Raw genomic sequence first — 16,829 nt, 5'->3', positions numbered from 1 at the left:
AATGCTGTGATGTGGAAAAGGAGGAAGACTGAGTGCACCATGAATAATCTGTCTATTGTTTTTTGCGGGGAGAAGGGAAGGGTTGAGTTAATTGAATACAGGCAAGAAAAGACTTTCCAGATGCTCTTGTATGCTTTGTCTTCAAGCCTGCCATAAATGTAGTTGTGAATACGACCTCATGGCTTAATTTCAAAATTATATTTCTCTAGCAAAGTTTTTAGCTTTCTATTCTACAGGAGGTCTACAGAGTTCAGAGCTTTTAGTCTGAATTCTGCTCCATGGTCTCTTGTAACAATAACTATCGATATCACACTAATACTAAGTAAGTGTCCTTTAAAGTTGATTGGGGGGTGGAGGGTATGTGCATTGTGAAAACAAATGTGACTGTTCTGTTATGATTAAAGCAACTAATTTTGATCTCTTCTGTATATGTATTATATACAGAAATGCAAAATGTTTCATTTAATGTTCATTTTAACATAGTTATGGTTTTCTGTAGAAACCATGACCTTGAACTTCTGTATTGAAAATTTAATCTTAATGCTTTATTTCAAGGTTTTTATTTCCATTTTGTTTGTATACAAAGTGTACAAGGAAATTTTGACATTAGAATCTCCTTTTAAAAATATACTTGGGGCAGGATGGATTGTCTTGAAAAGACTTAGAATTTACTTATGTAGTTCACCAACTTTTATGCGGAAGTATTTTGTATTATTGGGTGTTTTCTGAATGTGACATTAGTTCTCATATTTGACATGCAAAGTGTCACATGTTGAGAATTGAAGAACTGAGGATCTGGGACAGAGGTGGACGAACTATGGCCTGCGGGCCACATCTGGCCCACGGGCCCATCCTGCCCAGCCCTTGAGCCCCCGTCCCCTCTCTACTGTGCCCGCTCCCCGCGGCCTCAGCTCGCGTGCTGCCAGTGCTTTGGGCGACAGGGCTGTGAGCTTCTGCTGGGCAGCACAGCACCATGGCTGCCTCTGGCCAGGCGGCATGGCTGCCAGTCCTGATGCGGCATGGTAAGGGGGTGGGGAGCAGGGGTCTTGGATAAGAGGCAGAGGGTTCTGGGGTGCAGGCAGGGAGCGGGGGGGGGTTGGATAGGGGATAGGGTCCGGGGGGGTGGTTAGGGGCAGGGGGGTCCCGGGAGGGGGTGGTCAGAGGACAAGGAGCACGGGGGGTTGGATGGGTCGGGGGCCCTGAGAGGTGCAGTCAGGGGATGGAAAGTGGGAGGGGGCCAGACTGTTTGGGGACGCACAGCCTTCCCCACCCAGCCCTCCATACAGTTTAGGTACCCTGATGTGGCCCTCAGGCCAAAACATTTGCCCACCCCTGATCTGGGATGTTTAATTTGAAGTGGTCTGCAGAATGAAGAAGTTGGAGAGCTGCTTATGAGATAGGATTGAAGCCTATTCTTTTTTCTTATTTGCAGGCCCAAGCAAACGCACGAGCTGCAGTTTTGAAAGAGCAACTAGAGCGAAAGAGAAAGGAGGCATATGAAAGAGAGAAGAAAGCTTGGGAAGAACATGTAAGAAAAAAAGAGCTTTCTTACACAGTATTGGTTTTATTTGGCATGACCACTCCCCAGACTTGGTCTCTCAGCCCAAGAATACAGTGTTAACTTTTTCTTCATATGACTAAAATATAAGGCCAAGCTTTTCAGATCTCTGTAACTGTAGTTTTGGCTGATAAAACTGAGCTGTGCGTCTCTGAAAGTCAGGGCTCTCGTATTGATTATCTTAACTTCAGGCACCAGGTATGAAAATCTTGGCTTTAGTTTGAAATGTACACTGAACTTAAAAAAAATCATCAGGACCATGTTGAAATATTTACTATTGTTCATGTGTTATTGAAATCCCCATAACTGTTCTTTTATTCATAAAAACTTTGGTGTGAAAAATCAGATAGGTAAAATAGCAGCATAAGAGAAGAATGCTTTGATGCTTCGAAGTAGGAAATACTGAAAGAGTACAACTACTGATCTTTTTAGGCAGCATGAAATGATGTGTGAAATTATTTGTCCCTTTTCATGGTACATAGGAGCTTGTCAGGTGACAAGCTGTGCTCAATTCATAAAATCTTTAAAGAATGAACAATTGGTGATTTATAATGATGAATTTTAACTGGTTTCTATTGATGCAAGGTACTGCAACAGTGGCAAGAATTAATGATGTAATGTATACTTGTTTTCAACATATGACAGGCTATAGTGCTATTTTCAGTCTTTCACTTGGTGGCACTGCTGTTGTGAATTTAAAACTAAATTAAATAATGAAATTACCTGAAAATGCGAACAGCGGGTTTGCATAAAATCTAACACCCGTGAACAGTACTCTTTTAAAATACTCAGGCAAAAAAAAAAAAGAGGAGGAAAAGTACAAATAATATTTACTGTCTTCTTGTTCCCCAGCAGTAAGTGTAGAAGTTTTCAGTCTTGTGGTGTGATTTCCCCCGTCCCCCCCGCACACCAAGTCTTTTTAATATTTCACGGGCATATACAGGGTCTTTTTAAAATAGTTCTCATTAACTATTTTTAAAGATGTCCCTTCCCCACTCTGAACTCTAGGGTACAGATGTAGGGAACTGCATGAGAACCTCTAAGTTTAATTACCAGCTTAGATCTTGTTTTACTGCCACCATCCAAATCCTTTAAGAGTTATTTGGGAAACTCTGTCTACCTTCCCCCCCAGACTATCTCCCTACGAGTAGCCTTGAGAGACTTCTCCACCAAGTTCCTGGTGAACACAGATCCAAACTCCTGGGTCTTAAAACAAGGAGAAATTAACCATTCCCTCTCCTTTCTCCCCACGAATTCCTGGTGAGTGCAGATCCAACCCCCTTGGATCTTAAAACAAGGAAAAATCAATCAGGTTCTTAAGAAGAAGGCAAAAATCATCTCTGTAAAATCAGGATGGAAAATAACTTTACAGGGTAATCAGATTCCTAGAGCCCAGAGGAACCCCCTCTAGCCTTAGGTTCAAAGTTACAGCCAACAGAGGTAACCCTCCTAGCAAAAGGAACATCTACAAGTTGAGAAAACAAAGATAAAATGAACACACCTTGCCTGGCTGCTACTTACAAGTTTGAAATATGAGAGACTGGTTCAGAAAGATTTGGAGAGCATGGATTGATGTCTGGTCCCTCTTAGTCCCAAGAGCGAACCACACCCAAAACAAAGAGCACAAACAAAAGCCTTCCCCCAACCAAGATTTGAAAGTGTCTTGTCCCCTTATTGGTCCTTTTGGGCCAGGTGTCAGCCAGGTTACCTGAGCTTCTTAACCCTTTACAGGTAAAAGGATTTTAGTGTGTCTGGCCAGGAGGGATTTTATAGTATTGTACACAGGAGGGCTGTTCCCTTTCCTTTATAGTTATGACACGTCCTGTCAAATCATGTAATTTTAAAAAAACCTACCCGTGAGTACTTGAGATGTCATTGAGACATGTTCTTTTGCATGTCTATGTTCTGAAACTACCTTCTTTTCAAGGGGTTCTACCATCAAACTTTGGATCAGCAGTTTATCATGCCTTTACTATGGTAACTCTTTGGGTGCTGAAATCTATCTGCCTTCACATCAATCTGGCTAATTTCCCATATTTCTAATTGTTTAACCTTTTTGTTTTGTTTTGTTGTTTTAATTATGACCCCTGTTAGCGTGTACATGCAGAACCTTTTATTTCTCCATTCTAATACCCCTTTCTTTTTGGGTTTTGCTAAGTTTAGAAAGTGCCTCTCTACTATATTGTGCTTTATTTTACATGAGTTAAGTCTTCAGTGTAAAGTGTTGGTCTTTAATAATAAATTAAGAATCGTAACCTGCCGTTACAGAGGGAAGATATTTACCACTTACATTTAGTTCCTCAAAAACAAAATTAATAACACTCGACACTTTAAGGGGGAAAAAATCTTTTTCTGTCATAGGATTAAATGAAACTGGCAATCTCACTTTAGATTTAAGTAGATTCATGGTACATTGATAACTTTGTGCTGTTGTTGCTTTATGTTAAAATAGAATGGCTTTTTTTTTATTTTTTTATTTTTTAAAACACAGTTGGCAGCAAAAGGGGTGAAGAATCCTATGGTGCCTTTTAATGTGTTGGCAGCTGGGGTTAGTCCTGTGCCTGGGCAACAAGAACCTGGAGGACCGCCTCCCAAACCACAACTTCCATTGAAGCCCAGTACACCAGTTATCTCTATGACTTCAGCTTTGAAGGAAGTGGGTGTGGTAGGTATTCCACTAAAATCTAAAAGGAACAAAAATAGACAAAAATCAGCTGAACTGGCACAAGATTTGAGAAGATGTATTAATCCAAGACTGTTCGGAATCTATAAACTTGGTTTAAGAACACCACATGTTTTTAATAAGAACTGGATACCTTAGAAATTGATGGAATTAGTATTGGTATAAATTACAGATCTATCAAGTTAATCTCCACAGAGATAATAAATTTATAATTTAGATTAGTCAACTTCATTTACAATTAATGCAAATACTAAAAATCCAGAATATCACCACTTGAGCGAATACATTGAAGTCCAGTGAGGCCAGTATTTTGCCCACAGTCTGGAAACTTCCAGGGAGGTCATTGAGAAGCTGGAGCATCAGTTCTCTTCCCCCCGCCACTCCAGCCCACAGACAATGTAATGGTGGTTGCAAAACAATTTTTGAACTTACAACCGTTTTGTGTTACTCCTTTTTCAGCTTTTTAAATAATTTACTAACTATGTCAGAAGTTTTAGAAGATTGTAACTGTTGTCACTATTATTTTTGTTGTCTGAGACAATAGCAAAAACTTTCTTATTGTTCTTTTTTTCTGTATTCCAGGGACTTGATCCTGCAAACACTTACATATGAGCTTAACTTTATTATTGTGAGTGTCGCATTTAATTTCAGTGGGACTAATGAAGGAGCAAGAATAAGGACGTTTAAGTGTTTGTAGAATTGGGGCTTTGGATAGTATCTTTAGTGATTGGGACACAATATCCTTGAGGATTTGTTTCAATCATACAATCAATGGAAATATGTAAGAATACATTTTTCCTCAATGTGGATAGTTCTCATTGTCTCCTCCTATATTCAACCATCCATCTTGCATTACTGTTACTGTTGATTCTTTTAAATCTTCCTTTGATTTTTTTCCTCTTTTTTTCACTTGAAACATCTAGTTATAGAGCTTTCTTTGCTCTATTCATCTAAACAAATTTAAACTCAATTGTTGATTTTTCTTTAAATTGTTCACTTTGTGGCACGTTAAAAGCTGCAACTTTTTTAACAAGTTCCAAGTCTCTGACTTGCAGTTGTTTGTATGGTCTGATCATTGATATGGATCTCGGCCATGTTTAGGTGTCGAAGGTGAACAGACACGCTTCCTAAAATGAAGCTTAGATTGAATTGCCGGTGGAAGGCCTGGAAAAAAGATATAAATTAGGGCTGACAAGCGATTACAAAAATTAATTGCAGTTAATCGTGCGATTTTAAAAAAAATAATCTTGCTTCTAAACACTAGAATGCCATTTGTTTAAATATTTTTGGATGTTTTCTACATTTTCAAATATTTATTTCAATTACAACACAGAATACAAAGTGTACAGTGCTCACTTTATATTTATTTTTTTATCGTTTTTACAGTGCAAATATTTGTAATCAGAAGCTAGTATTTTTCAATTCACCTCATACAAGTACTGTCATGCAATCTCTTTATTGTGAAAGTGCAACTTACAAATGTAGATTTTTTTTGTTACATAACTGCACTCAAAAACAAAACAATGTTAAACTTTAGCACCTACAAGCCCACTCAGTCCTACTTTTTGTTCAGCCAATAGCTAAGAGAAACAAGATAATGCTGCCAGCTTCTTGTTTACAATGTCATCTGAAAGTGAGAACAGGTGTTTGCATGGCACTTGTTGTAGCCAGTGTTGCAAGATATTTACGAGCCAGATGCACTGAAGATTCATATGTCCCTTCATGCTTCAACCACCATTACAGAGGACGTGTCTATGCTGATGACGGGTTCTGCTCTATAACGATCCAAAGCAGTGCGGACTGACGCATGTTCATTTTTATCATCTGAGTCAGATGCCACCAGCAGAAGGTTAATTTTTCTTTTTTGGAGGTTCGGATTCTGTAGTATCCGCATCAGTGTGTTGCTCTTTTAAGACTTCTTAAAGCATGTTCCACACCTCATCCTTCGCAGATTTTGGAAGGCACTTCAGATTCTTAAATCCTGGGTCGAGTAGTGTATCTATATTCAGAAATTTCACATTGATATCATCTTCACTTTTTATCAAATTTGCAGTGAAAGTGTTCTTAAAATGAACATGTACTGGGTCATCATCTGAGACTGCTATAACATGAAATACATGGCAGAATGTAGGTAAAACAGAGCAGGAGACATGCAATTCTCCCCCAAGTAGTTCAGTCACAAATTTAATTAATGAATGATTTTTTTAATGAGCGTCAGCAGCATGGAAGCATGTCCTCTAGAACGATGGTCGAAGCATGAAGAGGCATATGAATCTTTAGCACATCTGGCATGTAAATATCTTGTGACACCAGCTACAACAGTGCCATGCAAATGCTTGTTTTCACTTTCAGGTGACGTAATTAAGAAGTGGGCAGCATTGTGTCCTGTAAGTGTAAACAAACTTGTTTCTCTTAGCGATTGGCTGAACAAGAAGTAGGACTGAGTGGACTTGTAGGCTCTGTTTTGTTTTTGAGTGTAGTTATGTAACAAAAAAAAACAACCCTACATTTTTAAGTTGTATTTTCATGATAAAGAGATTGTACTTGTATGAGTGAATTAAGAAATACTATTTATTTTTATCATTTTACAGTGCAAATATTTGTGATTAAAAAATAGTGAGCACTGTACACTTTATATTCTGTCTTGTAATTGAAATAGATATATTTGAAAATGTAGAAAAACACTGAAAAATGTTTAAATTTCAATCGGTATTCTATTGTTTAACAGTGCAATTAATTGTGATTAATTTTTTAATGTCAATTCATTTTTTGAGTTAATTGCATGAGGTAAATGCGATTAATCGACAGCCCTAATTTAAATGAATATTGTGGCTACTTTTCAGTCATTGTAGTAGCTTAAAAAAAGGTCTCATCAAACTTAACAATGATTTGCTCTTTCATTTCAATAGATAATTCTACTCAGTGGCTCATTTGATCCTGAAAAATACCCTCCCCAAAAACACCCTTATTTAATGCCCACATTGTTGTGTTAACCCTAAACCTTTTCTCTTGTTGCTTAGTAACTGTTGGCAGGATGTACATTTTACTTTACAAGAATTCTGTTTTCATTACATCATTCAGTTGCTTATTTCCTTCCACTTCTTTCAACTTTTAAGCATGTTAAGTCAGATAAATTCATGCAGTGATGTTTGGTAATACTTATCACTCACTTGCAATATTAATGAATAGTTGGCACATTTACTATAGCAAGAAACAATCTTTTAATGAAATCAGTACCCTGAATTTTGAAAAATTAGCTTTCTGAGTTTATATAGAACCTTATCATATCTCCCACTTACGTTACAGGATTTTCTGTATTCTAGCAAACAATGCTCCTTAGTGTGGTACACAGTACCATTCATTCGTCTCTCTTCAACATCCATTGGCAGATGATTCTACCCAATAGCAGTCGCCTTTTTCCACCCACTCTTTTTCCCTTCTAGAAAGTTGTGTAATTTTCTTGTTCCTAGTTGCCATAACCTGAACTTTGATGTTGTCACTTGCCTTTCAGTTTAGTCTAAACATTTTCATTTCACAGATTGAAAACGGTGCATAATTTGGGGGAGAGGAATAGCTCAGTGGTTTGAACGTTGGTCTGCTAAACCTTGAGTTGTAAATTCAATCCTTGAGGGGGCCATTTAGGGATCTGGGGCAAAAATCTGTCTGGGGATTGGTCCCCCTTTGAGTAGGGGGTTGGACTAGATGATCTCCTGAGGTCCCTTCCAACCCTGGTATTCTATGATTCTATGTAATGTTCCTAATATCAAAACCTTTCAAATATTTAAGCTCCTATATATGTTTCTGTGTGACATAAAAATTCAGAAATACTTGATAATCTCAATGTAGCCATAAATAAGGGGCCACCATAAACTGGTGTTATGTATAAATGCTATTATGTTAGCAACTATTTTTTTGAAACAATTGTGGGTCCATTTTTTTCCTCATCATTCTTGATCTGGGTGACTACATTTGGTACTACTGATTACTTTTACTCAAATATTGAGATGATGATGTTTCTCTCATTCTTCTCCGTACTTAAATCCAGCCACTCTCTAGCCACTCCATTTTTGTTTGTAATGAAGATTTTATATCTTCTCTTTCCTTTTCCTTTCTGTATAGGAGTACCTTAACTCTTTCCTTGCCCTTTATCTGTTCTTTCAGGAGTTACTCAATCTTAACTTCAGGCATAGATGTGAGTTTTCATAGATAATGCCCTACTTTATCTCCCCTGGTTTATGTTCTAATCCTTCTTTTTACCATTTGCTTATACAGAGTCTTGGCTTTTTAATTGTTACTTCCAGGTACTGAATGTTTCAAAGACAAAATTTGTCTCAGAAATTCTCTGAGGGAAGCTATGTAATAAAAGTCTTGTACAAGAATAAAAAGAGTGAACAGTTATCAATGCAGAGATTTTTAGAAAGGTTTACTTCTTCCTTCTCCCAGTACAGACTATAAATATTCTAAAGATCATTTTTTCTGACTTCCTTTCTTGCATTGAATTTCGTGCTTCCTGGATCTATAGAATGAAAATACAACTGCTATCCAGGAAACCACAGAGGAAACAAAGAAGGCAGATCTTGCTGTGCCAGTAAGTCAAATTACATTTGGTTTTATTTGATTTTCCTGTTCCTTTCCCTTAAGAATTTAGAATAATTTAACTGGTATACTTTTTCCCTTTTTCAGAATAAAAGAGAAATACTAAGAAGATTGAATCAAAATCTTAAAACACAGGAAGATGTAAAAGGAATAAAGGAGCCTAAAGACACCTGCGAGGCAGCTGTGGCTGAAGAAAGTAAAGAAGATGATGATGATCCATTTCTAGTAGATCGCAAGAAATGGGAGGTTGCAGCAGCTGAGCTGGTGGTTCCTCTTGCACAGCTAACTATGGAAGAATCGTTTTCAGGGACAGAGAGTAAGCAAGCTTTCTGCTTTGCCTACCTGAGTATTTTCATGACTGATATCTAGGTGCCAATCTGTAGTGTATGGTATCAGTTCACCAGAATGAAAGTGCTCCTAATTATAACCTTTTCACTACCTAAATGGTTACTCTGCCTCTCTGTCCACATCCTTCAAAGACTTGAAGATGACTATGTTCTAGGGCTGTCAAGCAATTAAAAAAAATAATTGTACGATTAATTGCACTGTTAATAATAGAATACCATTTATTTAAATATTTTGGATGTTTTCTAGTTTTTCAAATATAACATAAGAACGGCCATACCGGGTCAGACCAAAGGTCCATCTAGCCCAGTATTCTGTCTACCGATAGTGGCCAATGCCAGGTGCCCCAGAGGGAGTGAACCTAACAGGCAGTGATCAGGTGATCTCTCTCCTGCCATTCATCTCCATCCTCTGACAAACAGAAGCTAGGGACACTATTCCTTACCCATCCTGGCTAATAACCATTTATGGACTTAACCACCATGAATTTATCCAGCTCCCTTTTAAACACTGTTATAGTTCTAGCCTTCACAACCTCCTCAGGTAAAGAGTTCCACAAGTTGACTGTGCGCTGCGTGAAGAAGAACTTACTTTTATTTATTTTAAACCTGCTGCCTATTATTTTCATTTGGTGACCCCTAGTTCTTGTACTATGGGAATAAGTAAATAACTTTTCCTTATCCACTTTCTCCACATCACTCATGATTTTATATACCTCTATCATATCCCCCCCAGTCTTCTCTTTTCCAAGCTGAAGAGTCCTAGCCTCTGTAATCTTTCCTCATATGGGACCCTCTCCAAACCCCTAATCATTTTATTTGCCCTTTTCTGAACCTTTTTTATATTGATTTCAATTACAACACAGAATACAAAGTATACAATGCTCATTTTTATATTTATTTTTAATTACAAACATTTGCACTGTAAAAGAGAAAAGAAACAGTATTTTTCAGTTCACCTAATACAAGTTTAGTAGTGCAATCTCTTTATCATGAAAGTTGAACTTAACAAAATGTTAAATTATGTAAAAAAAAACTGCATTCAAAAATAACAATGTAAAACTTTAGCACCTACAAGTCCACTCAGTCCTACTTCTTGTTCAGCCAGTCGCTCAGACAAACAAGTTTGGTACAATTTGCAGGAGATAATGCTGCCTACTTCTTGTTTACAGTGTCACATGAAAGCGAGAACAGGCTTTCACATGGCACTGTTGTAGCCGGAGTTGCAAGATATTTATGTGCCAGATGCGCTGAAGATTCATATGTCTCTTCATGCTTCAACCATGCAGATGACAGGTTCTGCTCGATAACGATCCAAAACAGAGCAGACTGATGCATGTTCATTTTCATCATCTGAGTCAGATGCCACCAGCAGAAGGTTGATTTTCTTTTTTGGTGGTTCAGGTTCTGTAGTTTCTGCATCGGAGCGTTGCTCCGTTCAGACTGCCAAAAGCATGCTCCTCACTTTGTGTGTCTCAAATTTTGGATGGCACTTCAGATTCTTAAACATTGGGTCAAGTGCTGTAGCTATTTTTAGAAACCTTCTGTGCATTTTGTCAAATCTCCTGTGAAAGTGTTCTTAAAAAAAAAAAATGCTGAGTCATCATTTGAGACTGCTATAACATTAAATATATGGCAGAATACAAGTAAAACAGAACAGGAGACATAAACAATTCTCCACCAAGGAGTTCAGTCACAAATTTAATTAATGCATTATTTTTTTAATAAGCATCATCAGCATGGAAGCATGTCCTCTGGAACAATGGCTGAAACATGAAGAGGCATATGAATCTTTAGTGCATCTGGCACGTAAATATCTTGTGACGCCAGCTACAGCAGTGCCATGCGAACACCTGTTCTCATTTTCTGGTGTGTAAGCAGGCGCAGACTCACCTGGCAGGGCCTCCTGCTGGTCGTCTCTGGGAATTAGCTCTCCAGCCGTTGGAGCACCTTCTGCAGTCTGGTGTCCTGCTACCACTGGGCCGCTGTGTCCCTCCCAGGACCCCAGTGCCCCTTTAACTGGGTGCTGCCCCCACTATCCCCATATCGCCTCAGTCTTGGCTACTGCCCAGTCTCCATCTAGCCCCATTCACTGGGGCAGACTGCAGTATAAGCCACTCATCACAGGCAAAGGGGTTCGAACCTGCTGCCTCTGGCTACCTGTGAGCTGCCCCTGCAACCCAGTACCTAATAGGCCTTACCAGGCCTGCAGCCTGGGGCTTTCCTAGGCCAGAGCTCCCCGGCTCCTTTGGCCTTTCCCCAGCCCTGCTCCACTCCAGATACCTGGTTAACTTTCCTGCAGCCAGGCCCTTCTCTCTTTGAACGCAGAGAGAGACTGCTGAGCTCCTGGCTCCCAGCCTTTTTATACAGGGCCAGCTGGGCCTGATTGGGGCATGGCCACAGCTGAGCCTACTTTCCCCAATCAGCCCAGGCTTCTTGCCCCAGCCACAGCCCTCTCCCAGTGCTGTTTTAAGCCCATCAGGGCAGAAACTGGGTAACCACCCCACAGTGACATTGTAAACAAGAAGCAGGCAGCAGTATCTCCTGTAAATGTAAACAAACTTGTTTGTCTTAGCTATTGGCTGAACAAGAAGTAGGACTGAGTGGACTTGTAGGCTCTAAAGTTTTACATTGTTTTGTTTTTTAGTGCAGTTATTTAACAAAAAAAACCTACATTTGTAAGGTTACACTTTCATGATGAGGAGATTGCACTACAGTACTTGCATGAGGTGAATTGAAAAATACTATTTCTTTTATTTATCATTTTTACAGTGCAAATATTTGTAATTAAAAATAATATAAAGTGAGCACTGTACACTTTGTATTCTGTGTTATAATAAAAATCCACATATTTGAAAATGTGGAAAAACAATTGGTATTCTATTGTTTAACACTGCAATTAATCATGATTACTTTTTTTAATTGCTTGAGTTAACTGATTAATTGACATCCCTACTATGTTCTATTTTGGTTAAGAATTGATGTACAAGTCAAGGGATTAACTAGTTTTACTGAGTTGGCCTCAAAGGGGTTAAGTTCTACTGTTAGAACAAATAGTTAACTGAGCTTGAGAGTTTGTATAAAGTTATGCTGACTAATTCCCATTGCAGGCTATTACTACAAGAATCTTTTTACACATTTATTAATCATACATAAGGCAGTAAAGCAGTTAAGGCATTTAAAACTTAAAAAGTGAAACAAAACCTCACCATTAAAATTTCCATGGTACCCTTTCCATTTTAGATGGTATTAAAAGCCTTTGTTAGGAAAAAGAGAATCAGTTATAGGATGATTTGTTGTTACTAAGATCTGAACCTATTTCTTTTTAAGACAAGACAAAAAATTACAGTATCAGAGATATTACAAAGATGCAGTTTCTGTCTTTTTCACTTGCAGTTTAGATGCTGGAAAATTTTCAGGCAAAACTCTTGCTTTTTTACGTATCTGGCTAAAGCATTATTTTTAGTTTGCTTCCTTGGTCACATTTTTGTTTTTGGAGCGGGTGACGGATATATCAGCAGAAACCTTCAGTTCATACTTCAGATGTTTAGATGTTGTTCAGTATTCAATCCAGTGAAGCTGGTGATGTCATCTGGCTTCCTTCTTCAGTGTGTTTAGAATATCTTTCAGGATCAGGAAAACTGTGTAATGGCAAATTCCTGGGTCCCAGTATATGATGGTGAAGCATATTTCCTCCCGTTGTTCCTTCTAAAATAAGCTACCAAGTACACCCAAAAACCTCAATTTCATTCCATTAAAACTGATCATCTGGTGATCTGATGTACAGGCACTTATTTTCATTTTAATATCATATTGGCCTGTTGCTATAGCATTTTTTTTCTTTAAGGATTAAAGTTTCCTAATGATAAATTTTTAATTTATAAATTTATAAATTTGATTCTAATCTGTGATCATTTTTTATAATACAATTTATATACTGGTTACTATAGCCTCTTCATTACCTTTTAGCCCCACCTCTTCGTTAAAATTCTAGCCCAGAGTATCAGTCTCCACAGAGTTAAACTATCATTCTTCTTCGAGTGCTTTCTCATGTCCATTCCATGCTAGGTGTGTGTGCGCACACTGCGTGCAGAGTTGTCGGACATTTTTTCCCTTAGTGCTATCCGTAGGACTGGCTCTAGCACTCCTTGGAGCTGCACACGCGTGCGGTATAAGGGGCTCTGCTGGCTTTGCACTCTCTCAATTCCTTCTTACCACCTGTGATGGTTGCTTGGAATGATCCCTCCTGTTCTTGCAAGGCTTCTTTCCCAGTGGCTTGGACTTTTCTGTCATATATAGTTGTTGTAGTTAGTGTATATAGTTCTTAGCAAGTGTTCGTGTATATAGTGTGGATAGTGGTCCCTCTCATTGAGGGACTTTCGCCACTAGGGCTGGGCATGTCCCAGTCCCCTGACTTCAAGCTGTGTGCCTGCTTGGGGAAGCCTATGCCTGTGAGTGACCCACACTCTAGCTGTCTAAAGAGCCTCGGGAGAACTCAGATTAAAGAGAAGTGCCAGATATGCAGGTGCTTCAAACACACACTCAGAAAGATAGAAACATTTGTCTGAAGGCCTTCCTCATGGGGGGCAGCCTTCAAACCAGCCTCAGAGCTGAGACGCTGTGAATAGGCGTCAAGCAGTTCGGCTTCTGTGTGAAGTGCTCCATTGGTTCCGTGCTCCTACTGGCACCGTTCTCCATCCCTGGTGCCAAAGAAGCAGCATAAGAAACAGTGTGCCGAGAGAGGGCGGTCTCCAGTGCTGAAAAGGGACAAGTGGGGCGTAGCTGGCGTTGTAAGACCCACATGGGGCAACTTGTCCTCCCAAGAGCCACTATTGGCTCCTGAAACTCTACCACAACTCTAAATCCAGTCTGGGATCCACCTCTGACTCACGGGAGCAGTCATGGAACCTCATGCCTGCGGGCCCCTTCGACTGCAGAGGCTTTCGAGGCGGCAAAGAATCTGATGTCCCTCCCGATCCTGTCTACCCCCCCCAAGTTTCCCTGCCAGCCAAGGCTACCAGGGATAGAAGGGATCAAGGGGTGGTGAGCTCCATCATGGCACTCTCCATGGTACTCTTGTAGTGGTCTCTGACATGTCATCAGTCACTGTTTCCCCGGTACTGCCTGGAGGCAGAAGCAGGATACTGCACTGTCCATGGTCTCTGAGGGAAGAATCTAGAATCCAGTTATGTATTTCTAACTAGCCAACTCTGTTGGGGAGCTATGATTTTAACTTGTTGGATTCAATGGCTAAAGTTAAAGATGCCCTGCTACAGGAGTCGAGGCAGGAGTTCATGGCAATCCTGGAGGAAGACTGTGGCCAGGACCTCCCACCAGGCAATGCTAGACTCGCCAACTCAGCAGCCAAAAAGATGGAGTCAGCCATGAGGTGCTGTTTGTGGCTCCAATCATTGGGCCTCTCTCACAAAGTGCAGCAGTCCATCCAAGACCTCCCCTTCAAGGGTATCTCCCTATTCTCCAAACAAATGGACTCCAAGCTCCCTGGTCTCAAAGACTTGAGGGCCACGATTCGCTCCCTAGACCTTTAGATGCCCCTGGCTTCCAGGAAGCATTTTAGGCCCCAGCAGCCTCCCTGATTCCCTGAGCAGTCCAGGCAGGAGCCCTACAAAAGAAAAGGAAAGGGCTATAAATGTTGTCAGCCCCTCCTTTCTGCCTCAACTTCCCAGTTGGGCTCACATAGATACTCCAGTGGGACCAGGCAGGTCTTTTGAAGGTATGCCAGAGGATGACATCAAATCATGGAAGTCAACGAATGGCTACGCAGGTGGTGTCGGAGAGAAGGCTTTGGATTCTTTGACCGTGGAATGGTTTTCTAAGAAGGAGGAGTGCTAGGCAGAGACAGGCTCCACCTAACGAAGAGAGGGAAGAGCATCTTCGCAAGCAGGCTCGCTAACCTAGTGAGGAGGGCTTTAAACTAGGCTCACTGGGGGAAGGAAACCAAAGCCCCGGGGTAAGTGGGGAAGTGGGATACTGGGAGGAAACACAAGCAGGAGAGCGCAAGAGGGGAGGATTCCTGCTTCATACTGAGAAAGCAGGACAAACAGCGAGTTATTTTAAGTGCCTATACACAAATGCAAGAAGCCTGGGGAACAAGCAAGGAGAACTGGAAGTCTGGCACAGTCAAGGAATTATGGTGTGATTGGAATAAGAGAAACTCGGTGGGATAACTTGCATGACTGGAGTAGTGCCATGGATGGATATAAACAGTTCAGAAAAGACAGGCAGGGCAGAAAAGGTTGGGGAGTTGCATTGTATATAAGAGCAGTATGACTGCTCAGAGCTCTGGTATGAAACTGCAGAAAAACCTGAGAGTCTCTGGATTAAGTTTATAAGTGTGAGCAACAAGGGTGATGTCAGAGTGGGAGTCTGCTATAGACGACCAGACCGGGGGATAAGGTGGATGAGGCTTTCTTCCGGCAACTAACAGAAGTTACTAGATCACAGGCCCTGGTTCTCATGGGAGACTTCAGTCACCCTGATTTCTGCTGGGAGAGCAATACAGCGGTGCACAGACAATCCAGGAAGTTTTTGGAAAGCGTAGGGGACAATTCCCTGGTGCAAGTTCTGGAGGAACCAACTAGGGGCAGAGGTCTTCTTGACTGCTGCTTACAAACCGGGAAGAATTAGTAGGGGAAGCAAAAGTGAATGGGAACCTGGGAGGCAGTGACCATGAGATGGTCAAGTTCAGGATCCTGACACAAGGAAGAAAGGAGAGCAGCAGAATACGGACCCCGGACTTCAGAAAAGCAGACTTTGACTCCCTCAGGGAACTGATGGGCAGGATCTTGTGGGAGAATAATATGACGGGGAAAGGAGTCCAGGAAATCTGGCTGTATTTTAAAGAATCCTTATTGAGGTTGCCAGGAACAAACCATACCAATGTGTAGACAGAATAGTAAATATGGCAGGCGACCAGCTTGGCTTAACAGTGAAATCCTTGCTGCTCTTAAACACAAAAAAGAAGCTTGCAAGAAGTGGAAGCTTGGACAAATGACCAGAGAGGAGTATAAAAATATTGCTCAGACATGTAGGAGTGAAATCAGGAAGGCCAAATCACGCTTGGAGTTGCAGCTAGCAAGAGATGTTAAGAGAAACAAGAAGGGTTTCTACAGGTATGTTAGCAACAAGAAGAAAGTCAAGGAAAGTGTGGGCCCCTTACTGAATGGGGGGAGGCAACCTAGTGACAGAGGATGTGGACAAAGCTAATGTACTCAATGCTTTCTTTGCCTCTGTCTTCACGAACAAGGTCCTCTCCCAGACTACTACACTGGGCAGCACAGCATGGGGAGGAGGTGACCAGCACTCTGTGGAGAAAGAAGTGGTTCAGGACTATTTAGAAAAGCTGGACGAGCACAAGTCCAGAGGGGTAGGGTTATCAGTAAGAAAAATGATGAGATGATGCAGAGCCGGCGGTGCTCCTTATACCGGTGCATATGTGCATGGCTCCAGGGGGCACTAGAGCCAGTCCGAGGGATACCGCTAAGGGGAAAATCTCTGGCAACTGTGCATGCAGCACACACACCTAGCATGGAATGGACATGAGCAACACATCTTTAAGAACAACAGTTTAGAAAGGTTAGTAACCATTTTATCTTCTGATGGGTGTACGCCATCTCAAAAGGACTAG

General features: G+C 40.7%; 1 protein-coding gene across 5 annotated transcripts in view; it reads left to right on the top strand.

The window, feature by feature from the left end:
• Nucleotides 1–16,829, top strand: part of NEK1 (NIMA related kinase 1) — a 127,991-nt gene that overhangs the window by 68,926 nt on the left and 42,236 nt on the right. For all 5 annotated transcript variants that reach the window (XM_045019065.1, XM_045019069.1, XM_045019068.1 and 2 more), the window contains 4 exons: nucleotides 1,433–1,528; nucleotides 4,050–4,223; nucleotides 8,764–8,829; nucleotides 8,925–9,153. In XM_045019065.1, the coding sequence (XP_044875000.1) occupies nucleotides 1,433–1,528; nucleotides 4,050–4,223; nucleotides 8,764–8,829; nucleotides 8,925–9,153 (565 nt within the window). The remainder of the gene's footprint in view (nucleotides 1–1,432; nucleotides 1,529–4,049; nucleotides 4,224–8,763; nucleotides 8,830–8,924; nucleotides 9,154–16,829) is intronic.

The sequence above is a fragment of the Mauremys mutica genome, chromosome 5 (assembly GCF_020497125.1).
Source record: "Mauremys mutica isolate MM-2020 ecotype Southern chromosome 5, ASM2049712v1, whole genome shotgun sequence".
Lineage (NCBI taxonomy): Eukaryota > Metazoa > Chordata > Testudines > Geoemydidae > Mauremys > Mauremys mutica.
Note: the sequence above shows the minus strand (reverse complement) of the source record. Positions and strands in the feature narration are given on the sequence as shown.